The following is a 26,111-nucleotide window of genomic DNA, read 5'->3' on the forward strand; positions in this document are numbered from 1 at the left end:
TATATTTACAAGTTCACCAACATAAGGTCCTTAATCATCCTCTGTTTTTCCATGCTATACATTAATATATTAAATAATTATTACAATGTTATAGAAAATGTTGTACGAGTCGGTGCTTTATTAAAACACAAATATACGATAATTTGGACGCACCGTTAGGGATAACGCTGTGCTTCCTTGTTGTCAGACTGCTGCATATTAATTTAGGAATGTTTCCATTATTATGTACACCTGACAGGTGTTGTGGTACAATCGTCTACTTGGCAGGAACCAATGGTTCATCTATCCAGACATCATAATAGATTCATTCAGGTCAGTGCACAAGTCAGATTCATGGGTTCATGGGTTGCAGTTTTACATGATCATCGGGTTTTTTTCCGACCTGGAAAACATCAGCAGACTTATAGGTTGAGAGCCAAAAACTGTAATTCTAACTTCCCTTCTGTACCAAGGATGTCTCAATCCTTCTGGACAGGATCCATCTCTAAGGTTCGAAGTTCATTAGAGAAGGGTGACTATCAAGGGCCCAAGTATAAGGGGATTGACCAGCAGAGAGAAAGCGGTGGGGAGGCCAGATCACTGGTAAGACTTTAATTTTAGGTAATGTTTTATGTTCTGTAAACCCCTTTCTCCAGAAACACAAACAACCACCAGATGAGGAGGATATAAAGAAAAACAAAGGAAGCACTGAAGAATTATCATCATCAAGGGACAAACAGAATCCTTTTGGCACAAGAAGCATGGTCCATGCAGCTGGAACAACTCGTGTGAGGTCTCCAGTCTACATGGAGGGTGTCTGCTGCTCGACATCTACTGCATGGGTGGCCAACTGCAGTCCTCAAGAACCACCAACAGATCAGGTTAACCGGACATGCCCTGCTTCAGCACAGGTGGCTCTATCAGGGCCTCAGTCATAATGACTGAGCCACCTGTGCTGAAGCAGGGAATATCATGAACACCTGACCTGTTGGTGGCCCTTCAGGACTGCAGTTGGCCACTCCTGCACTACTGTATATGTCCCAGAGAAAGTCTCCAACACGGGCACCAACTCCCCTAGCACCTGGTTGTTCCTAGGGAATGTAGACATTTATTCTGCTGCTTCTCCCATGCAAAATGAAAACAAAAAATAACACACACACACACACACACACACTCATACACGGACAGGGGTCTGCAACCTTTGACCTGCTAACGAACAGATTGTTATAATGTCCTGATATGTAAAACCATAGAATTCAAAGAGGGTGTACTTTCTTTTTCACACGTGTGTGTGTGTGTGCATACGTGTGTGTGTGCGTGTGTGTGTGTGTACATACATGTGTGTGTACATACATATGTGTGTGTGTACATACGTGTGCGCGCACACACACATATATACAGTGTTCGACAAACCTATACATTTGCTCGCCCCGGGCGAGTGGATTTAACCCCCGGGCGAGTAAATATTGGCCCAAGCAGCACACGTTTGGTACTAGGTGGCGAGTAGATTTTTTTTTGTGTGGCGAGTAGATTTTTTGGTGATTTGTCAACCACTATATATATATATATATATATATATATATATATATATATATATATATATAGCTGTGTAACATCAAAAGCGTCACATCATAAGTGTACATCAAAAGTGTCTACAAGAGTTAATTTTAGAGTTGAATTTGGAGGTGAAGATTGGAGGAAGATCTGGACTCTGCATTACAACTTTGCCACTGTGAGACATTCTCTTTTTACATCTGTGATTATTTGCTCATTTTTTTCCTCCATTACCTGTGAAGTCTCTCCTCCTGCATCTTACTATGCCCTCCCTCCACTTTTGGCGCTATATAAATAAAGACATACAATACACATATACAATACAATACACATATACACACACACTTAAGTTATGGTGGGTACAAAAAGTGACAAAAACCCTCCACAGCAAAGCATATAGCAAATGGAAATATTACTGTATGCTCATTTGCATGTCTTAGGCAGGTCTGCAACCCTGTCTTTCCCCATTGTCACCCCAGCATACAGCGCTTCCACTGCAGCAAGGGATTCTGGGAAATGACATGCAAATGAGCACACACTGCTACCTTTTGCTTCAAAACCATTACATAGTTCCCTATAGGCTGAAGCTTGCTGCAGCTTTGAGCACAGCCAGGAGATAAAGATATAGATATATTTCAAAAGGAGTGCTACTGAGCATGGCCAAATGTATACAACAAAAGTCAAAAATACCCAATGCTACATCCAATGTGACACAATGCATAGTTACATACTTTAATATTAGTATTTTCATGAGTAAGGGTCATTTAGTTAAACCCTTTGGCCAAAGCGTTACAAGCCTGCAGCCACGTCCCGGCATGACCAGTATGCAGCCACGTCACGGCATGACCAGTATGCAGCCACGTCCCGGCATAACCAGTATGCAGCCACGTCATGGCATGACCAGTATGCAGCCACGTCCCGGCATGACCAGTATGCAGCCACGTCACGGCATGACCAGTATGCAGCCACGTCACGGCGTGACCAGTATGCAGCCACGTCACGGCATGACCAGCATGCAGCCACGTCCCGGCATGACCAGTATGCAGCCACGTCCCGGCATAACCAGTATGCAGCCACGTCACGGCATGACAAGTGTGCAGCCACGTCACGGCATGACCAGTATGCAGCCACGTCACGGCATGACCAGTATGCAGCCACGTCCCGGCATGACCAGTATGCAGCCACGTCCCGGCATGACCAGTATGCAGCCACGTCACGGCGTGACCAGTATGCAGCCACGTCACGGCATGACCAGCATGCAGCCACGTCCCGGCATGACCAGTATGCAGCCACGTCCCGGCATGACCAGTATGCAGCCACGTCACGGCATGACCAGTATGCAGCCACGTCCCGGCATAACCAGTATGCAGCCACGTCACGGCATGACCAGTATGCAGCCACGTCCCGGCATAACCAGTATGCAGCCACGTCCCGGCATGACAAGTGTGCAGCCACGTCACGGCATGACCAGTATGCAGCCACGTCACGGCATGACCAGTATGCAGCCACGTCCCGGCATAACCAGTATGCAGCCACGTCACGGCATGACAAGTGTGCAGCCACGTCACGGCATGACCAGTATGCAGCCACGTCCCGGCATGACCAGTATGCAGCCACGTCCCGGCATGACCAGTATGCAGCCACGTCCCGGCATGACCAGTATGCAGCCACGTCCCGGCATGACCAGCATGCAGCCACGTCACGGCGTGACCAGTATGCAGGTCCTAACACTACCTGTGAGTGGAGGGAGAAGGGCCTCCAGCCTCCCTGCAGGTTATATCCACATTTACTTGGGGAGATCGTGCAGTTGTGCAATGTTTTTGTAAAGACTCTCAGACAAGTAAGAGATCATAAAAGCTTAATGACGGATCTGGTCTGCACAACGTGACGTGTTTAAATAAAGGACACAGACAGCAAGGGAAAAATACAAAAGAATATTTATATTTTTGTTACTAAAGAAGGCAACATATACAAAAAGGTAACAAAACATGCTGTATACTACAAACGGTTTTCTCGGCATGTCTCACCAGATGCCACCCCTATATTAATTTATTTTTAAACAAAGCTGCAATCCCACTCAGCTGAAATGTTGATTTATTTATTTTTAATGAAATTGCATCTATTGGGTTTTTTGTGTGTTTTTTTTTTTTTAATCACCATCACATACTTTTTTTGTGAAATCCACCCACAGTTTACTATAGCCATCGTTATGGGCATTCCTAGTGATAACAGCACACCCCAGTAAAAGAACTCAGAATAGCAGAGCTTCCATTTGATTCAATGACAATGCTGGTGCAGGGTACTCCTCAAAAAGAACCCTGCAGCGGGACACATCTGTATTTTGGGTTAATGCCTATTGGGACTCTTAAACATGAGTGCCCTCGCAATTTCACAACTATTACTTAGTAACGCCGGCCTGATCACTGAGGAACTCCTAAACAGCAGTTGGGCACAATGCCATATTGTTCTGTATATTGTGATATTTATCACGGAGCTTTCTGATCTAAATTTGAACATTACACACACAAAAAAAAAGAAGAAAATATAGGTAGGTCGGAAGGCTTTCACTCCCCCAAAGATAGGTAAAGTGGGACTGCACCTTTAATAAGAAGAGTTAAGTGATGAGCGGAACAGGAAAGTCTGTACGTGCAGAACAGAACAGAGACTGCTGCCGCTTCTCAGGTGTCTGTACGTGCAGAACAGAATGGAGGCTGCTGCCGCTTATCAGGTGTCTGTACGTGCAGAACAGAACGGAGGCTGCTGCCGCTTCTCAGGTGTCTGTACGTGCAGAACAGAACAGAGACTGCTGCCGCTTCTCAGGTGTCTGTACGTGCAGAACAGAATGGAGGCTGCTGCCGCTTATCAGGTGTCTGTACGTGCAGAACAGAACGGAGGCTGCTGCCGCTTCTCAGGTGTCTGTACGTGCAGAACAGAACGGAGGCTGTTGCCGCTTTTCGGGTGTCTGCACGTGCAGAACAGAATGGAGGCTGCTGCCGCTTCTCAGGTGTCTGCACGTGAAGAACAGAACGGAGGCTGCTGCCGCTTCTCAGGTATCTGTACGTGCAGAACAGAACGGAGGCTGCTGCCGCTTCTCAGGTGTCTGTACGTGCAGAACAGAACGGAGGCTGCTGCCGCTTCTCAGGTGTCTGTACGTGCAGAACAGAACGGAGGCTGCTGCCGCTTCTCAGGTGTCTGTACGTGCAGAACAGAACGGAGGCTGCTGCCGCTTCTCAGGTGTCTGCACGTGCAGAACAGAACGGAGGCTGCTGCCGCTTCTCAGGTGTCTGTACGTGCAGAACAGAACGGAGGCTGCTGCCGCTTCTCAGGTGTCTGTACGTGCAGAACAGAACGGAGGCTGCTGCCGCTTCTCAGGTATCTGTACGTGCAGAACAGAACGGAGGCTGCTGCCGCTTCTCAGGTGTCTGTACGTGCAGAACAGAACGGAGGCTGCTGCCGCTTCTCAGGTGTCTGCACGTGCAGAACAGAACGGAGGCTGCTGCCGCTTCTCAGGTGTCTGTACGTGCAGAACAGAACGGAGGCTGCTGCCGCTTCTCAGGTGTCTGTACGTGCAGAACAGAACGGAGGCTGCTGCCGCTTCTCAGGTGTCTGCACGTGCAGAACAGAACGGAGGCTGCTGCCGCTTCTCAGGTGTCTGTACGTGCAGAACAGAACGGAGGCTGCTGCCGCTTCTCAGGTGTCTGTACGTGCAGAACAGAACGGAGGCTGCTGCCGCTTCTCAGGTCTGGTTTCTCAAGCTGGAAACCTCTTTCTGTAAAAGGTCTGCGAGGGTCTGGTCAGCTTCACTCAGAACAGCAATGAAACTTTTCACCTACAAGAAAATATAAATGGATCTACTCTTCACTTATGTGTGGATGGTGTGTGTGGGGTGTGCGTGTGGGGTGTAGGGTGTGTGTGTGTGGGGTGGGAGGCGGGGGGTGAAGGGTGTATGCATGGGGATGTAGATATAGATAATAGCACTGGCAGAGGGTAGCCCGGCACTGTGCAGCGATGTCAGCGTTCCAAACATTTTCCTGAGTGTGAAATACTCACAGCCGTGGCATACAAAGGCAGCAGGTTCCGCAGGGCACACACACATTTCCGCTCAGCGACATGTCCTTGTTTAAGTCCATCTAATATGTTCTCCTGGAAATAAGGAACAGATACAAAATAGGCTGCGATTAAAGGAACCCGAAAACCAATAAGATCACTGGGATTTAAACTCCGCTGCCCGTGCCATGTTTGCATTTCTTAATTCTAAGATCTCTTCTTGCCTGTTGCTGATGCTTCGTTTAGGACCGGGGCGGCCAACTCCAGTCCTCAAGGGCCACCAACAGGTCAGGTTTTAAAGACATCCTTGCTTCAGTACAGGTGGCTCAATCAACGACCGAGTCACCTGTGCTGAAGCAGGGATATCCCTAATAACTGGCCTGCTTGTGGCCCTTCAGGACTGGAGTTGGCCGCCGCTGGTTTAGAATATATAGGCGTTTTGAAATATTTAGCTTCCGGTAGATAAAAATACTGATAAAAGGAAAACTTTCCCCAGAGCCCGTTACAGTGTAAAGCTGACCATGTGTACCCCAGAAACTAGAGGTTAGGAAGAGCATACGGTTTTATTATTTTATTTAACATTGGAAAAACATTTAATAAAAAATAATCAGCAGGTCAAGCTCCGGGAGCGAGAAACGAACATGATACACGTTAAACTCAGAGCCTTTTCGGGCTGTTTGCGGCTTCAACAAGGATGCGACCCCACCACGAGAGCCTGCATGTGCCCGCTGACTTAGTCAAGAGGAACATAATATACATGCAACAGTCTCCATTGTAATCCAAAGAAAACACGGTGCTCAGAAAACTACCCTTTTCTTTTTATATTTTCCCCCATTTCAAGAATTCGGAGAGTGAAATCTTGGGATCGCAAAATATTTTGGGGATTAAATCATTCTTTCCCATTATTCCTCTGACCACATACTTCTTTACCTTTGTTAATTCCAGGAGGATGTTGGAGAGGAACTCACAGCAGACGTCTTTTAAGATGTTTAAATGAAAATCGTCCTCTGCCCCGGACGAGGCGTTCTTCTCTGGCGCACTTGGGAGCTTGGCGCTTGCTGGGTTCTTCCTGTGACACGCTTCCAAATGTTCCAGGACTTGGATTATGCTGCCCAACAGTGGGATATCTACAGCAAAGAGAGACATTTCCCTTCAAGGCTCAGAAAAGGTTCTCGTTGCCAGAGCGAGAAGCTGAAGAAACGCTCCGTATAAGATGCAGCAACTTCCATCCAAATTCCCAGATTATAGTGTGTTAATCTGCTTCCCGGAAGAGAACGCGGTGACCCACCAGTCTTCACATATCACATTTGTTTATTTAATGACTTATCAACGTATCGATGTTACAATCACCTTCATCAGGACCAGTGATTGTAACACAGACACGTAGGTAAGACTGACTACAGTTACAGCGACTGATCAGCCAGCAATGTGCAGCCGAGGTTGGCCATAGAAGCCTGGTGTGGTGGTTTGTATGTCTTCGATCCATACAGAGTTATTCTGCCTCTTCCCATACTAGAGATACTGTATGAGCTGGGGAGCATGGTCCGATGGCAGACAGCTCAGGCTGTTATAGGTTTAGGCTGCACATATAGTGGCGGCGACGGTCGCTGCAAAATCAAATAGAGATGACTTCCAGCGATCGCGACCAATCCGTCGCTCCGCGCTTACTATAAGTGCACGAGACTGCGGCAATGCATTTGTTTTGCTGCAACGTTGCGTCACTGTCGCCGGCACTATAAGCGCAGCCTTAGAAGTAGGAAGTTTGGATGTACTGTACACAGTTGCTTTATATCACAGTGCAAACTAACCTACAGTAACTGTTCATGAAGCAATTCTGCCTAGGGTGGTCCCGCAGAGCTCATCGTTTGTCCCCCGAAGTCCAGGGACCCCCCAGTTCCCGAGATAGCTATAGATTTGTTGGGCTGGTTCTGACTCCCTCCTTACCCTCCCAAAACAACTACAAATATGGCTGCGGACTAAAACATGGCCGCCCGGGTCACCAATAGAAAGCCGCGACCTCATCCCCCTCCTCATGGCTTGTCAATTGGCTGCCGGGCAGAGTTCTGACCCAGGTGGTCATATGGCTCACTACGGATTATCAGCTGGATCCGTATCGGGAACAGGCTCGCCCTCTTGAAAAGGGGGTCCCCGGACAGTGGGGGGTCAGCAAAGAGCTCTGCGGGACACTCTGTTCAGGTAAGAGTAAAAAAAAATATATATATATATATATATAAATAAATGTTTTACACACTATTGGGTCCATACAGGGAATTTATTCTTAGAGCGCACTCTAGTGGCCATTTGTAAAATATGTGCTCCATACAGGTGCAACTGCCGGTTCTGTTCCGCTTGCCTTGCGAGTTCTGCACCGCATCCTCTCCGTAGCCGCGAGATGCCAGCGGCCAGAGACTAATGGCCCATCGGAATAACACAGCGGGGGTCCCTCCGTTTTAATGGGACTCGCGCTGTGTGAATCCTACCGGTTACTGTAAGAGACGCGCAGTGAGAGAGAGACTGAATCAGTCACTGTACCTGCGCGCCTCTAACAGGCCATCGCGGGGCTTTTATTTTAATAACATATTGTACCAGGGGGTCTCAGGAGCTGAACAGCATTGGTTTCAGGTGCAGAGACCCCCTGCTTTCCGAGATAGAGAGATATTACATATATATCTCTACTGCTCTTTCAATGATGTTCTGGTAACACCCTCGATATATTTACAGATGTGGCCCGCCCGCCATGTCCCCCCAACTCTCTTTCAGGTTGGACATACTGAGCAGGATGTACAAACGCACATATAGGAACCGTAATCTATGGGGGTACCCCAACCCCTCTGCGGAGAAACAGCCTTATTAAATATAAAACGTGCATTTCATTCTCCCAGCGGAGATGGATCTTACACCCGAAGGATAACAAGACATTTCTTTTCTCCTCCGGGAAACATGTGCGATCACACGGTTACCAAACACGTCACAGGATGACTCTGGAACACGGATACTTGCTTTTTTCCATCTTGGTGTACTCCTGGTCGGCCTGGGACGCAAACATGACAGACATGACGGAGAGGACAGAGGACAGTATGGTCTTCTGCTCCTGCACTATCATGGGGGGGTCATCGGGCTGGCACAGGTCACAGCATGTGAGGTCAAGCAGGAAATCCCAGGTCTGCTGCCCGCCGTCAGAAGATTGCACTAGGACAATAGAGAATATGAATCGCACCGGCAGTACTCCGCATAAAGCGTCCGTCGCACGTAAGAGCACATACCGTGCCCCAATAAACAGAAAGCATTCAACCACACACAACATTCATCTGCTGGTTTCAACTGTGGTTACAAGGCGCTTGGGATTATTGACCAAAGTCTTCAAACTTTGCAAATCTAGGTCAGAGAGAAGAGATTTCCTGCAGTAAAATGCACCAGTTCTTTATAGGGTCATTGGGTGAGTGAGAGGTAACTATGTTTTTGGTCTTGGAACGCAGAGGGAGCGTGTCTTCAGCACAGAGCTGCCTTATTCCTCATACAAGAACGGTGTGCAGTAACAAGGCAACAACAGTTCTCCTGCCGCTCTATGATTTCCCCAGTTACCCCACCGTGCGCACTTGCCATTCTGACCCTATATGGGCTGAGCGAGAGCTTATTATCACCTCGTTCTGCAAGTTTAATTTGTGTACTGCATGCCGACAGAAAGGCAACCTCTATATCCTACCAATAGCTTGAATGCCTTCATCCACCGTCGTCATCAGTTGGAATATATGCATGTAGACATCAAGACCTTCAAGATTGTTGTATCTGCAGCAACAGAAATGCAGATTTAAAAAACAGGTTATATAAATGCATCTCAATTTAGTTACTTCCGGGAGCCACAATCACACAAACCGTTTCTATTTTGGCAAATAAATTGGTGTAATAGGTTTGTCCGATTACAGATTATACTTGAAAAAGGAATACACATCAATGGTGTACTTGTCTCAACACTTGTCACCTGCGTTTTGCACACAACGTTATACAGAAGACCTGCAGCAACAAATCAGAGAACTTGCCGAAGCAGTAACAGATGGACCTCCACAGTGATGTGCAACCAACGTGGCAACTCAACACAGAGCGAAATAAATGGAATAGAACGAGAAAGAACATGGCAAATTAAATCAATAGCAGAATGAAGATGGGATGCAAAGCATTTGAAAGAAACAATACAGTCTTTCAAGGGAGCCTTCCACTGTGTCTCATGAGGAAAGGTTACAACCCGTGTATTCTGCCCGTGCTCACATATGGATGTGAAACGTGGACCCGAAATGCAAAGATACTTCAGAAGCTTCAGACAACTCAAAGACGTAGATGGAGAGATGCATGCTGGGTATTACCCGAGACAGGAAAATGAATGAATGGGTCTGGAAGCAAACAAAAGTCTGTGTACATAGGGGATGGAAGTAAAATGCTAGTGGGGCGGGCACATTACAATAATAAAATGACCATTCTTGGACAAGGATGGTACACGACTATCTTCCAAGTGATGTCAAAAGACCAAGACAACAATCAGAAGAAAAATGGAGGAGAGGCTTGCAACCGCTGTACCTGGAAGATTATTGTGGAGAGCTTCAGTCAAGGGTTGAAGATGATGATCTATATGTATATCTATCTAGATAGATGGAAGGATGGATATATACGATCAGAGTATGCATGTACAGTATTAAGAAGGCTTATCGTGCCCTATCTCTCCATTTGTCTCCGCAATGAGACGTATCGAGCAGTTTTATCCCCATCAGAATAGCTCTACAGCTCCCCCCCCCCCCCTCCAAAAAATAATAAATTACAGGCCAATGGCCAAATACTTTACTCGCCTGAGTTGTTTGGCCGCTTCCAATAAACAGAGTGTGAGCTCCTGAGCCGCAGGTTGGTCATCTTCAATATCATTAGCCAATGTGGCATCCGGTGGCTGAGAACCAGCCTTTACCCACTCGATCATCAAATCTTCATCCAGATCAAAGAGTTTGTCGACCAGCTCACCTACTTTAACTAGAAGGTCCACTGCAGAGAGAATGCAGACACGATGCATCACTGACTCATTCTGTATGATTAGATGCAAGCTACAAACACGGTTTCTAATACTCAAAATTAATAGGAGGAGCTACTTTCAATTAAATATCAATTACAAAAGCTGGCTAATCTTAATTTGTCCAAATTCTGAAAAAGAGCGGCACACCCGACTGAGGTTTTGCAAAATAGAGTGGTTGGTTTATTCTTTTCAAGGTTTACATCCCATGCTGGATCTGTCACGGTTGACAGAGTTGTATTCTGAATTACTTTCTGTTGCTTAAAGGGGCGTTCTCCACAAATCGTGCACCTGCAAGATATTCTGCTACACCAAAAAGATTTAAAACAAAGCATTTTATTCTTCAGCTCAACTCGCTAAAAACGCAACAAATTCGATAATTATAAAAGGTGTTGATTGACCACCAATCCATCGTCACATAAGTACCCAAAACTAAAAACGTTTGTACACGGGAACTTGTGTGGCCAGAGGGGGTCTGCAACGCATTGCTTTTTATTGGCATTGAAAGTGTTAGTTCAAAACGATATTACCAAGTACTATAATACAGGCGGTCCTCGCTTTTCCCACGGAATGCGTCCCGCTAACCGCCGTCGGTTAACGGACCGGCAGATTGTGGGTCCCATGTTAATCGGCGCCGGTGACCGTCGTGTAAGCGGGTCCGGCGTCGGATAATGCGTCCGGCGGACTGCATTATGCGGCGTCAGATAAGGCATTGGTTGGAAAGCGAGGACCACCTGTACTTGTTTTAACATTTGACCATCTTCGGCACAATAAATGAATCTCAAATGCTTAGCATTGATCCTTAATAAGCGCAAGAGTCTGCTGACCGTTTCTATGAGGGAATTTACCAGTTACCGTTAGTGGAGCTCGTCATGATGAAGCAGACATTGTCTCGAACAGAGGGATTCTTCCTAACCCTTTCAATCCACGTGCTCGCCACATCAACCTGAGACACACAAGTCAGGAGCAACCTGAAATGAAGAATGGATTTATTACATTAAAGATTCATTTCTCTATTTAGTAAGACAGAGTGTGTCTATAAATCTCCGTATCTATAATCACAGTAAACTTTGAATATAGTACAAAAATGAATTTATTACATATACTTCTTTATTTGGATAGCACCATAACAGAAGCAATAAAGTGAATAAGCGCTTCAAACACAAACATTAGGAAAAGGAGCCCCTGCTCCCTAATGCTCAACATCGAAGTGGGAAGTAGGAAGAACTTATAGGGACAGTAGGAGAGTGTTATGGTAAGTGTGTCTGCAAGGGGGAGTGTATAGAAAGATCTTGATAGATATATCTATCAATATACACACATACAAAGATGTAAGAGAATGTAACTGTGATATGGTGAGGAAGACCATAAAAGATACCAAAATCCTAAAAAGACGAAGCAGCAGCTTATGATTCGGAAGAGGTAAATGATTGCACTCAAACAAGACGATGGATCTCAAAAAAAAAGAAGAAGAAGGACACTGCAGTTCTGGAGACGGGCTTAGAACTTCTACGTGAAATTGTACGATACCACAGATGACGCTGGACATAATCCAGCAGAGAAAGAGCCAGAGGAAATGACCAATTATGTATAAATGCGTCCTTCCAGAAGAAGTGGCAAAGGCAATCAAATCAATGAAGAATGGGAAGGCTCCCGGGGGTGATGGAATTACAACTGAAAACTTGAAAAAAGCTGGGAAAGAAGTAGAGAAAATCCTTGCAAAACTCTTTACGTGTTGCTTGAACAAAAGAAAAATTCCAGAATGCCATAGCTCTCATCTACAAGAAAGGAGACAAAGAGGGCATCAAGGACTACATACCAATCAGTATATAGTACCAATCACTTACAAGATACTCGCTAATAGGGCTGCAACAGAGCTCGGACTCTGCCCAGCCTACAGAACAAGCGGATTTCGCACGGGATACAACACAATGGACAACAGCCAGGTGATTTCCTGAAGTAATAAATACGATCTACTCCTCAGCATAGGATTTATAGATTCCGAAAAGGCATTTAATATTATAAATAACATTTGCCGGAATGCCACATGAACATTAGGCGACATGAAGATATAAGCAGGGTAAAGATCCGTCAGGGAGACCCCCATGTCACCAAAGCTTTTTACAGCAACACTTGACGAATTGTCCAAGACATTGAATTGGGAGGGAAAAAAGCAACCAAAATCTACAGTGAATAATTGAGTCCCCTACGATTTGCTGATGACATTTTTGCCACAAGCCCAGAAGACAAATTGGAGAACTCGCTGAAGTAAGTAATAAAGGGGACCTTTGTATAATTCTCAGCACGAACAAATCTGCGAAGATCGAAGTAACCGAAATAAAACTAGAAGAAGTTGAAGACTGTATACCTTAGCCGACAAGTACCTATGGATGGGAACTTCTGAATAAAAATCAATGAAGATGGGACGGAACACATTTGGAAGAAAGACAATATTTCAAGGGAACCTTCCAACGTGCCTCAAGGGGAACGTTTTCGACTCGTGTATTTCTGCTTGTGCTCGTGCATGGATGTGAAACTTGTACCCTAAAGGCAAAGATAATTCAGAAGCTTCAGACAATGCAAATTAGTATGGAGAGATGCATCCTGGGTATTACCAGGAGAGACAGGAAAAAAATAAATGTTCGAAATCAAACAAAAGTTTGTGACATCACATGGGTGAAGAAATTAAAATGGCAGTGTGCCGGACATGGTGCAAGAAGAAATGACCATCGATGGACAAAGATGATTTCAAGGGAGATTATAAATCCAAGGCGACGATGAAAAGTAAGATGGGAGGATGAAAGCAGAACATTTGTTGAAGCCACATGGACGAGAGGCTTCCAACCGCAGTACCTGGAAGATCATTGGGGAGGCTTCCAACCGCAGTACCTGGAAGATCATTGGGGAGGCTTCCAACCGCAGTACCTGGAAGATCATTGGGGAGGCTTCCAACCGCAGTACCTGGAAGATCATTGGGGAGGCTTCCAACCGCAGTACCTGGAAGATCATTGGGGAGGCTTCCAACCGCAGTACCTGGAAGATCATTGGGGAGGCTTCCAACCGCAGTACCTGGAAGATCATTGGGGAGGCTTCCAACCGCAGTACCTGGAAGATCATTGGGGAGGCTTCCAACCGCAGAACCTGGAAGATCATTGGGGAGGCTTCATCCAGCAGTAGGGCGACAAAGGCTTGAGAAGATTATTATAATACACCTCATATGTGTATGTTTATAGCCTTTAGTGTAACCACTATATTTATTGCATCAAATAGTGTTAGGACATGTATAAAGGGCATACCATGGCGTTGTTACAGGATTAAAAATACTTTGGTCGAATAGATGTAGCACTAAGGCTTCTGAATATATACACACACACACACACACACACACACACACACTGATTCCTCCCCCACCCTGCCTGCAGCCAGGCACTGACTGCTCCCCCTCCCTGCCTGCAGCCAGGCACTGACTCCTCCCCCTCCCTGCCTGCAGACAGGCACTGACTCCTCCCCACTCCCTGCAGCCAGGCACTGACTCCTCCCCCACCCTGCCTGCAGCCAGGCACTGACTCCTCCCCCTCCCTGCCTGCAGCCAGGCACTGACTCCTCCCCACTCCCTGCAGCCAGGCACTGACTCCTCCCCCACCCTGCCTGCAGCCAGGCACTGACTCCTCCCCACTCCCTGCAGCCAGGCACTGACTCCTCCCCCTCCCTCCCTGCAGCCAGGCACTGACTGCTCCCCACTCCCTGCAGCCAGGCACTGACTCCTCCCCCACCCTGCCTGCAGCCAGGCACTGACTGCTCCCCACTCCCTGCAGCCAGGCACTGACTCCTCCCCCACCCTGCCTGCAGCCAGGCACTGACTGCTCCCCCACTCCCTGCAGCCAGGCACTGACTCCTCCCCCACCCTGCCTGCAGCCAGGCACTGACTCCTCCCCCTCCCTCCCTGCAGCCTTCACTGACTCCTCCCCCTCCCTGCCTGCAGCCAAGCCCTTACTCCTCCCCCTCCCTGCAGCCAGGCACCGACTCCTCCCCCTCCCTCCCTGCAGCCAGGCACTGACTCCTCCCCCTCCCTGCCTGCAGCCAGGCACTGACTCCTCCCCCTCCCTGCCTGCAGGCAGGCACCGACTCCTCCCCCTCCCTGCCTGCAGCCAGGCACTGACTCCTCCCCCTCCCTGCCTGCAGCCAGGCACTGACTCCTCCCCCTCCCTGCCTGCAGCCAGGCACTGACTCCTCACCCTCCCTGCCTGCAGCCAGGCACTGACTCCTGCCCCTCCCTGCCTGCAGCCAGGCACTGACTCCTCCCCCTCCCTGCCTGCAGAGAGCTCCTCACAGGAGAGTGAGGGGAAAGGTTTGTGTGTATGTGTGTGTGTAAAGGGGCCAGCAGAGTGTTTTATTAGTGTGTGTGTCTTCTGTTGGTGTGTTATGTGGGTGTAGAGGGGGCAGCAAAGTCTTGTTGGTGTGTGTCTTCAGTGTGTGTTTTGTGGGTTGGGGAGGGGTGCAGTGTTTTGTGTGTGTGTGTGTGTGTGTGTGTCTGCAGTGTGTGGGTTTACAGGGAGCTGCAGTGGGTGTAGGGAGGGGGCTGCTGTTGTGTGTTTTGTGGATGTAGAGGTGGCAGAGTGTTTTGTTGATTTGTGTATCTCTGCAGTGTGTGTTTTGTGGGTGAAGGAGGGGTGCAGAGTGTTGTGTGTGTGTCTGCAGTGTGTTTATGTGTTTTGTGTGTGGGGGATGTAGAGGGGGGGCCGCTGTGTGTGTTTTGTGAGTGTAGACTGCAGAGGGTGGAGGAGGCCTGCAGTGCATTTTGTGGGTGTAGATGGGAGCTGCAGAGTGTGTGTGTGTGTGTGTGTGTGTGTGTGTGTGTGTGTGTGTGTGTGTGTGTGTGTGTGTGTGTGTGTGTGTGTGTGTGCAGATGGTGCAGGAGGGCTGCAGAGTGTGTTTTGGTGTGCGTGTATGTCTGCAGTGTGTTTGTGTGTTTTGTGAGTGTAGAGGAGGGCTGCAGTGTGTTTTGTGGGTTTAGAGGAGGGGGGCTGCACAGTGTGTAGGGGGGACTGCAGACTGTGTTTGTGTATATTGAGGGGGAGTTGCAGTGTGTGTGTTTGTGTGTATATATACATATATACAAACAGAGAGAGAGAGAGAGAGAGAGAGAGAGGAGAGAGCTGTGTGTATGTACAATTTCCTTTTAATAAACGTGCAGTAAAAGCATAAGAATGTAGACAATCATGCTGATAAAAATCAATATGATTACAAAAATGTATCTTTTTTATGAAAAATTCAAAAAAAAAATAAGATAAGCCTATATTTAGCCTATAATCGTAATAATCTGGGTAAAAATCCCCCGGCTTCACCTCGGCCATCAACTCTTCCAGCCAGGGCATTATTTAGCTGTTCTTCGGGGATTATTACTTAATTTAACGGTCCTCTTGTGATCTGTCTTACAGCAAGTCTTGAATAAGTGAAACTGCTGATAATGGCTCTTTTCTTAGTAAACACTATTCTCACTTCTCCCAGCCCTTCTCTTTGCAAGCTCCTCACAAACTGATTAACCCTTTCATCACCAGGTCAGTCTTCGCATGCCATAATGTGTCCGAGATGAAGATCATTGGCAATATAAGGGTAGGTAGGTGCAGACTTGCTACTCCTTGCTACTCCTGATGAAGCTGGGCGCATAGTGAATAGGTGAAGATCAATATCCATCCGCTCCGTGGAAGAAAAATAGAACTCACCAGCAAGAGAAGTTAAAACCTAATTTATTAAACTACATAAAAAAACAAAATAAACAAACAGTACAAAGTACTCTCCCACGCGTTTCACGCCCACTATGGCGCTTTTCCAAGGAGTTTTAGACTGAGTGAGTTGCCTTCTCATGTATTGTCCCCTCAGTGTTCCGCAGAAGCCCTCCTTTCCTTCCATGTCATTCTACCCTTTCAACCCGCATTATCCGGTGTCAAACTCCAATAACTGATTGAACACGTATGATTAATGGCTGCTTTTGAGCAGCATTGACCGTCACTCTTGGAGCTTTTACACGTTTTTTGTCAGACGAAGCTGGGCGCATGCCAGCGAAACACGTAGCGTGAAGCAGAGGAAGGGAGACCGACCAGACCGGGATACGTGACGTGGAAACTGTGCTGAAGGCGGAGTGTTGTTTCCGGGCGGACGCATAAGGAGGGGACACACGCAAAGAAGCAAGCACCGACACACACCAGAGTCCAGCGTCGGTGAGGGGAGAGGCTGCCCTCGTTAAAGAAACCGCTTTATGTCCTGAATGACATAACATATGTAAGTGTCCATGCCGGGGGCTGTGTTTGTTTGCGTTGAATATTAAAAGTTTTTAAATACTGCGCAATTAGTCCGTTCTCTGCTTTCCCTGCAGATCTACACTGCACCTACACTGCAGCTACACTGCAGCTACACTGCACCTACACTGCAGCTACACTGCAGCTACACTGCACCTACAACCTCATCAACCCCGGAACCTTTGGGCTTTGATTTATCAACTGTTATTGCCGTTATCACCGCTCCCTCCCCTTTTTGTACCTGTACTCCCTGCAGAACTCGGCTGTTTCTTATGAAGGTTGAGTAGTTGATACAGACTTATATTCTTACCATCATTTTGTATGGTTTAAAGCAGGGGTTCGCAAACTGGGTAGCGCGCACCCCACGGGGGGCGGGAGATTTTTCTGGGGGGGCGCGGGTGGGTGCAGAGGCCCCACGGCATTTAAATTAAATGCCGGGGGATCGCGTGAGGCCTCTGCAACACTGCACTTACCGTGATTTAACCGGCTGTGACGCGTCACCATGGCGCTAAATGACGCTGCGGGGTTATGTGATGTAACGTCACATGACCCCGCAGCGTCATTTGACGCGGATGCAAGGTAGAGGGGGGGTCGAGAATCGGGGCAAGCTAGATTGGGGCGCAGCAGCAAAAGTTTGCGCTCCCTTAGTTTAAAGCATTATCTTTTATTTATTTCGCGAATGTCTGAGTTTCACCACTGGGTGGTGCTACGGCATTGGTTTTAATTATAGTTGAGCGCCTTACAGTCTATTTTTTGTTTTCAGTGTGTGAGAAAACACCATATCCGCATTCAGTCCTCTTGTTTTGGTGTCAAAGAGTCTTATCATTCTGAGTTCAAATGTTTTCCGTTCTTGGGGGCGTTTAAACATTCCATTGAGGATTTTGATTTTTAGATCATTTATGGAATGATCTGGTTGTGAGAAGTGATGTCCCACAGGTGAGCAGTATCTTCCTTCTTCGTGATGGAGTATGGAGTGTCTGTGCATATTCATTCTTCCTTGTAATTTTTGGCTGGTTTCCCAAATGTAGCAACCTTGGTCACATTTGTTGCACTGAATCATATACACTATATTCGTGGATGTGCAGCTGTATGATCCTTTAACATTGAATGTTCTATGATTGTGACTGGCTGTGGGATCTTGGTATATATGTTTGCAGAGTTTGCAGCGTGTGTTGCTGCACGGCTTTGTGCCATTATCCATGTCTTTAAAATCGTTGTGAAGTTTTCTGCTGACTAATTTCTGTTTGAGGTTTGGTGGTTGCCGGAACGCAAGAATGGGAGGTTTGGGAAAGATTTATTTTGATGTCACATCCTCTGTCAGCATGGATTGCAGATCTTTGATTATTTTTCGTATACCCTCTAAGGTAGGGTTGTATGTGGTCGCTAGTGGTATGCGTGTGGTAGGTTCTCTCTGTCTGTATTGTAGCAGGTGTTCTCGTGAGGCATTTAGTGCAGATGTAATAGTTCTGGCAATAGTCTTTGGTTCCTATCCCTTCTGTCTGAACGATTCGGTCAGGGTTGTGAGATGCTTGTTTCTGTCTTCAGTGTCAGACCAAGGATGCTACATTGGGGAAACCAGTCCAAAACTTCGAGGCAGAATGAATATGCACAGACACTCCATACCGCCTCATTAAGGAAGATACTGCTCACCTGTGGGACATCACTTCTCACAGCCAGATCATTCCATAAATGATTTAAAAATCAAAATCCTCAATGGAATATTTAAACGCACCCAAGAACGGAAAACATTTGAGCTCAGAATGATAAGACTCTGTGACACCAAAACAAGAGGACTTAATGCGGATATAGGGTTTTTCACACACTATCACAATTGTTTGTAATTATTCTGTCTGCCTCTCTGCCAATGTTCTTATATACACACACACACACACACACACACAATCCCCTTCCCCCTCCATGCTGTTACTTCTCACCTTCTTCAAACATCCCTTTCTCACTAACCTTATCTAAATCTCTGTTTTTGCCATAGATTCCTTTTTAAACCAGTATTGCAAACCTGAGGAAGAGAGGAGAACTCTCGAAAGCTTGTCCTATAACATAAATTGTTAGTCCAAATAAAAAAAGGTATCACCTAATACTGAAGAACTAATTTATTCGCAACTAGACTAAAACGGCTATTTCCAAGATATATAGAATATATATAGAATAATATATATATTCTATATATCTAATCTATATATCTATTTAGTGTGTGTATAGGTTCTGAGTTGCAGGGATTGTGCGGTTGTGTACACAAATACATGTACACCGACATATTTACAGAAACATTAATCACATACTGTACATCCCTCTCCCTTAGCCCATCTACTAATGTCTCTTTCAATAATCAAACATTTGAAGAAAAGTAGAATCTGCCTGGAGTACCTGCTGGTTTCCAGCAGTGTCGGTGGGTCAGTATCAGACAGCAGCAGGAGCAGCACCTCGCTGAAAAATAAACACACAGGAACATGGACTCGCATTTTAGCTCTTTCAGCCGTTTCCTTTATATATTTTTATTTTTACATGAAGATGATTTTTTAAACCTACTTTTCATTGCATTAAACCATTACACAAAATGTGCCGACTATACACACTTATTAATCCTTTTCATTTAATTTTTTGAAATGTAACAAGGAAAAAACCTATGCAAACCCTCACCCCAAAACTGTGACTGGAACTTCCAAGTCAGCTGAAGAGACAATGTAAGGCTTTGTCCCCGGTGACCGCGGCGGTGTGTGTGACGGCACAATGCGCGAACGCCTTCACCAAAACACAAGAATTTTGTCTTTTGGCGGCCTAGCATTGGCCACGTCATGGTGGCAGTTCAGCCAATGAAGGCGAACCAGCCGCGTGACATCATGGGCACGCCCCCGCCGTGAGTTGCCAGTAGTCCACCTGGTCGCGCTGATGCTGGGAACGAGCACCGCCAGGCACCCCGACGCATGCGCACTGGGGCCCAAGGTATCACGTGTTTACATTGTTGGAAGCTTTCCATTTTTTGGGCCATTACAGAGGTTACAAAATAACTACTCTTCTAATGAATTGAGAAATGAGGAAACATTCAGTGATACAGAACTGTCAGATTTCATGTCACTTCATTGGTACGGCGTTTCTATTTTCTGTATATTTCATGTAGCTTTAGACTGAGATTATAGTGTGCACTTGCGCGAGCGATGGGTGAACTCGGCTTTCAGCGATTGGGAGGCGTGGCGAAGGCATCATCAGGCTGGTTCGCCCTCATTGGCTGAACCGCTCACGTGACGCGGCAAGACAGAATAATTTGGCCTCATAGGGAACAAGTATGTTGTTCTCGCCGCTCCGTCGCGAGCACTGTAATGTCAGCCTTACAAATGCGGTGATGGATGCTCCAATTGTCTGATGCAGCCAAAATCCCCAAATCACTGTAGAGAACTTTCACGGACCCCACATTTGGGAAGCAATGTACTGTACTGTATACCTTAGAACTAATGAATAATAATTCATTCTGCATAGTGCTCTGGGAGCACTTATGATAACGACCTATTCTCGGGCTGGATGACAGCACGGCCTCCTACGTCATGTTCTGACATTGCAATGTTATCATTGAGGCTGGACTGGTTGGAGAGGGAATCAACTTACCCCAGATCTGCGTTGTTGCTGATTATCAGACACGGCTCTTGGAAACAGACCATGTTCCCCAAAATCCCCACACAGATTTCCTTGAGAGAGAAAGACGTTTACAGACATAGTCAGACAATAGGGATATGCAAGAATAAGAGCTTTTCCCGTACCCATTGCTAAAACAGTTGAAGGACCAAAACATTGCATAAAGTTCCCATTAAAATAAAATGAGTTTAATGAAAATGTTAGGTCTATCTTTTCAGAGAGCAAAGGTGGTCTATATTCTGCTTTTCAACTGTGACCCTGGATGGACGGGAGCATCTATCCTTACATTGTCTGTTTATGATAACACTAAATCAGAAGATCACAAGTTCTGTCTTATAGTATCTCTCGCTTCAAACAAAGCTTAGCCGGCATACGACACAAAAGTTACAGCAATACTAAACGTGTATACAGTACTGTATACTAGTGTCAGGTGAAGCTTGTATGTCAATTGATTTCTATGCAACATTAATATACATAGTTTTCATTTATTTTGTTTGTGTCCAAGTATTTGACTCGAAAACAACTAAGGTGGTAAACTATTCTCATATTCTTACAGAATTGCTGAACATTACATCGGTATATAGGGGAGGATGGTACTAGTTACACCTGCTCTGGATGAAAAGCAGTGTATATACTATATTGCTGTGGCCGACAATGTTTTGGTCTATAAGAATCTTCATCAGGATCTGCAGTTGTTTCCGGCGGCTCTATTACTTTTTACTTACCGTCAATCGATTACTTTTTGATTTGGCGATGACTCCCAAAAATATTTCAGGCGCCTTAAACTCCTGGAGAAATAAAGTAACATCCTGAAACAAGATGAAGCCGTCGATGAGAAAAACAGGTAGGAAAAAAGAGGGACATTTTCTTACTCCTCTGTCCACAAACTATGCTTTTTACAGCCTGAAAACAACTTGTACAGGAAGTAGTCAATGCATGGACTATTCTCTCAGCAGAGGTGGCTGACCAAATACCAGGGTTTTTTTTTATTTTTATAATGCCTGTGTTTGTTACAAGGTAGCTCTTTGGAAATACACAGCATCAGCCTAATAATATCATGTCATAATGTGCTTTACTTCCAGTAACACAGCCGGGTCATGTTTTGGGGACAGTCAAGCAACAACCTCTGTGTGTCTAATTGAAGAGTATTCTCATCATTAAGTCCTGGTGAAGCCAGAAGAGAGGACTGTGATATAGTAGGGTGACCATGGACAAAACGCTCCTCGTTTGCCCTCTACAGTATATCAACGTCTCCACACAAGATTAAATATTATCTTATATAGAAGAGTATAGAACGGCGACAGTGAAAAGTGCATCACTGAAATATGCATCACTGTTGATACAATGTTGCCAAACCGATTCCCGTGCATTTTGGGTCTGTATAGTCCCGATTTTGTATGGAAAATGACACCTTACAAAAACAAGCCTGTCATATAATCTAATAATTACATAGCAGTACAGCAGGTTGGCAAAACAGAGCCCCTTTGTATGAGCAAAACACACACGTGACTGTCGCCACCATCCAAATGACCTTGTCTCCTTCGCCTAGAAACCAACAAGTGCCTCCGTTCCCACTGCCGCCTCTCTCTCTTGGTTATTAACATAGGTTGGAAGTCCTCGGAGTAACTTGTATGAAGCCATAATGAAGGCAAAGCACTAGGACGTCTCTACCATTATTAACCATTGTTCAATAATTCAACATATTCACCGTATCAAATAAATTAGACCCTTTCCAGGCCAACACTGGAAAGCACCACAATTTGTATTACACAACATATCGTGCTAATGAGAGCGCAGACACAACTCCTTTCTTAAAATATTGTTATTGTATTAAAAGCTTCACAACGCAAAGCCAGCACCCAACGACATTGCATTGTACTTTACACAAGCGGGGGCTAATAAAGCACAATCAGGCTTTTGGGGGTTATTCCTTAAAAAAGTTAAGAAGCAAAAAGTGACACATTGTGTACTTTTTCTTGTGTCCTCATCCCAAAGCAAGAATATACTGTGTTGTAGCTTCAGTGTAGCTGTTGTGTAATGTTTCATATCCTGGAACAGGTTTAAGCACTGGGTGAGATGTTGATGCCCTCATGGGCGATTTCAGTCCTATTCCTAAGATCTCACGATCATTTTTTATTATTATTATTATTACATTTAAAAAGAAAGGTTAATCTTAATCTGTCCTTTGTCAAAGATCTTTTGGAAAATTCCGGCCAAATATAATGTTTTACTTACCAGAAATACAATGACCTTTTAAATCAATAGAGGAATTAGAGCTCACATATTCTACACAAATACATCGCACTGGCCGCTTTTAATATACTACATAATTAGCAGATCAGTGTGGCCAGGAAGAGAACGTTGCTCTCAAACGTTGGTCTTGGTCAGGCCAAATAAATGTGTCATCACCCAGAATGGAAACAGAGGTCAAAACCGGTTGTAGCGCCCCCTTGTTTCCACGTGTCAGATTAAGGACATTTTACTTGATATACATGACAAAAGTGTGTCTGGTTAGAAATGTAAAACTGTATTCAGGAGTACAGGTACAAGGTGTAATATTTATTAACACAGTGTCACGGTTTATGGATGCATGGACCTTTTTGATTACTGTCCTGTGGACCATCTTTCTAAGTGTACTTGCATGGACTACCCATTAACTGTATTCATATACAGCCCATAAAACTATTTAACTCTACGGGTTAATGACTTCTCTATCTACAACACGTTCTGCCATAGGAAGGCTCCAGAATATACTGGCTCAATCGCCATTTGAAGCGTCAATATGTGCAACCCCCAGTAAATCAGTCTGAAGAATAGGAAAGCAGGTTTGTTAAGGACATCAATGGGGAGCAAATTAAATCAGTTCTGCATCCTAAATTAGACCAGAAAAAGTCCAGTCATCTACTGGGAAAAAAAGTCTTGCTCACCTTGTGTAGATAGATAATGTTGCTGCCTAGGAAGTAAATACATTTATTTATACTGAGTATGTCCAAGCACCAAAGGAGAATCCTATAGGTGTGCGCACCTAACACGTGTATAATTGGGTTAACAATAGTCTTTACAATCAAAGAGACTGGTATGTTGTCTGTAGAGTACTCTGATGGCAAGAGTGCGTCAAGAGGGTGCGTCAAGAGGGTGCGTCAAGAGGGTGCGTCAAGAGGGTGCGTCAAGAGGGTGCGTCAAGAGGGTGCGTCAAGAGGGTGCGTAAAGAGGGTGCGTAAAGAGGGTGCGTAAAGAGGGTGCGTAAAGAGGGTGCGTAAAGAGGGTGCGTAAAGAGAGTGCGTAAAGAGGGTGCGTAAAGAGGGTGCGTAAAGAGGGTGCGTAAAGAGGGTGCGTAAAGAGGGTGCGTAAAGAGAGTGCGTAAAGAGAGTGCGTCAAGAGGGTGCGTCAAGAGGGTGCGTCAAGAGGGTGCGTCAAGAGGGTGCGTCAAGAGGGTGCGTCAAGAGGGTGCGTCAAGAGGGTGCGTCAAGAGGGTGCGTCAAGAGGGTGCGTCAAGAGGGTGCGTCAAGAGGGTGCGTCAAGAGGGTGCGTCAAGAGGGTGCGTCAAGAGGGTGCGTCAAGAGGGTGCGTCAAGAGGGTGCGTCAAGAGGGTGCGTCAAGAGGGTGCGTAAAGAGGGTGCGTAAAGAGGGTGCGTAAAGAGGGTGCGTAAAGAGAGTGCATGTTCTTTAGCAATCAGAGTACTCTAAAGACTGCATCCTAAATTACCTCGTTCATAGACATATCCCACACTTTGCAAATTTCGTTCTCCATGTCTTCATCCAGCTCCACCAGTATCTCATCCCCGGGCGCGGCCTTATTTTTCTCAGCGGTAACAACCTAAAAGGATATTAATAAAAATATAAATGAACTCAGATTATGGTGCATCAGAAACAATCCTGTGTTTTATTGAAAAGTGCAAAACTACATTATTCGGACCGTCTAAAACGTCTACCATTATGTCCTGTAACCATCTTCATACACCAATAGTGAGGAAGAACTTTTCTGCAGCGGGTTCAGAGACGTGTAGGAGGTTTCGCTGTGACCATAACGCCACTGGCGGACACTTCACCGCAGGGACACTTTGCCGCGATGACCGCACCTGCGCCTGAGCGCCGCCCGCCTGACTCGACAAGCTAGGTCTGCCATGCCTGACCGCCTGCTCCCGCAGCTGCATGTTTAAATGTCCTGCGTGGGACCGCGCTTCCTTTAGCTGTCCTGCGGGGCAGTTGTGGGACTGGCGGACATGGCTTGGCTTGCTGGGTCGGGTGTGTGGTTGACCAGAAATCGCAGCAAAGGGTCCCGGTGGCGGAACACCGGTAGCGTTTTGGTCACGGCCAAATGGCAGTGGAGAAACATCCCATTCCGCTTCAGAGGCTCACACAACACACACAACACACACAACACACACTAAAAGCATTTGAAAGCAGTTGGATGCCCTGCAGATTGTGGCTGCTCTAATTGTAGGGAAGAACAAGTATGTAACAAAATACGGTTTTATAAAAAAAACAAGATCATTATTTTTTATTACAGGACTGAAGCAGGTTCCCCGGCGCTGAACCGCGCCGATTTCAGCTCCGGGGACCCCATGCTCATACTTACTTCCATATGTGACGCCGTTATCCCTGGAAAGTTTAACGGTCCTTGTCACGCGGGCCAATAGGAAGGCGCAACCGATGACGTCACGGCTTCCTACGGGCGCACGAGACGCGGGACATTGAAATGCCGCCATTATGTTAGGCAAACCCTTTCTCTGACTGCAGAGATACCTGCAGCCCCTACATAGGTAAGTATCTCTGGAAGCCGGGTGTCCCCGGAGCTGAAATTCGCACGGTTCATCTCCAGAGACCCCTCGCTTCACTCGCGCAATACAACATTTCTCTCTTCTTTTTTTTTATGAAACCTGGATTGCTGCTTTAAAAACCACATGAGTCCTGGGCCTCCCAATTTTTGGTGCATCCTAAAAACAGATGTTTGAGCAGCATGGTGCCAGAGTTAGAGTAACGATCCTGGAAGGATAAATAGATAATCTGGTTGGGGCAAAAGCACCAGGATCGTCATAAGCAGAGATCACCAAAGACGGGGTTCGTAAGGAACACGGTAATATTTCGCAGTCCTGGGAATATGCGCATTCAGTATAATGGTTCAGTATTAATGGTTTTGGTCACTTCTACCACTGGTGATGGAAGATTGTTACTAAAAAGAGTGGTGGCAAATTTCAATTCCAAATCTGGGAGAAAAACAAACAGCACCAGATGTATCAAAGAAAAAGAAATCACTTATTTCAATTGGGACATCGCCAATATGACTGGCTAGAAAAATGACAAAACAAGTATGGGAAGAACAGAATACAAAAGAGAGATCGTATGGTATATACCTCAATGAGCTTTGTTAGGGTGCTGAATAACCAGTGCTTGCTGTACACAGTGTCCCCTATGGAATCCCCCACTGGTGGCTCTTCATCATCGCTTGATGGTGGGGATGGGTTACGGTCCATGTCACAGGAGAACGGTGGCTGTACAGGACTGGACTCCTCACTACGCTTCTCTAAAACAGACAGAAGACA

General features: G+C 46.1%; 1 protein-coding gene across 2 annotated transcripts; it reads right to left on the reverse strand.

Moving 5' to 3' along the window:
• Positions 1-26,111, reverse strand: SAAL1 (serum amyloid A like 1). 2 transcript variants are annotated; one of them, XM_075584870.1, is made up of 12 exons: positions 25,923-26,111; positions 24,275-24,385; positions 21,294-21,377; positions 20,542-20,621; positions 19,309-19,368; positions 11,483-11,598; positions 10,416-10,602; positions 9,284-9,366; positions 8,581-8,769; positions 6,511-6,707; positions 5,584-5,676; positions 1-382 (listed from the first exon to the last, which is right to left on the reverse strand). In XM_075584870.1, the coding sequence occupies exons 1-12, from the start codon at positions 26,040-26,042 to the stop codon at positions 332-334; spliced, it is 1,371 nt and encodes a 456-aa protein (XP_075440985.1). In that variant the 5' UTR covers positions 26,043-26,111; the 3' UTR covers positions 1-331. The 2 variants fall into 2 exon arrangements, with proteins under 2 accessions (XP_075440985.1, XP_075440986.1); XM_075584871.1 differs by lacking the exon at positions 1-382 and adding an exon at positions 3,454-5,362 and having other exon boundaries at positions 25,923-26,090.

The sequence above is a fragment of the Ascaphus truei genome, unplaced genomic scaffold (genome assembly GCF_040206685.1).
Source record: "Ascaphus truei isolate aAscTru1 unplaced genomic scaffold, aAscTru1.hap1 HAP1_SCAFFOLD_796, whole genome shotgun sequence".
NCBI lineage: Eukaryota > Metazoa > Chordata > Amphibia > Anura > Ascaphidae > Ascaphus > Ascaphus truei.

Coding starts and splice junctions, on each gene's coding strand:
- SAAL1 (XM_075584871.1), bottom strand. CDS start 26,042: ATGGACCGTAACCCATCCCCACCATCAAGCGATGATGAAGAGCCACCA. Junction 11,599..19,308: donor ACACTGCTGGAAACCAGCAG/GTACTCCAGGCA, acceptor TCTTCATTTCAG/GTTGCTCCTGACTTGTGTGT. Junction 5,363..5,583: donor TGCCTTTGTATGCCACGGCT/GTGAGTATTTCA, acceptor ATTTTCTTGTAG/GTGAAAAGTTTCATTGCTGT.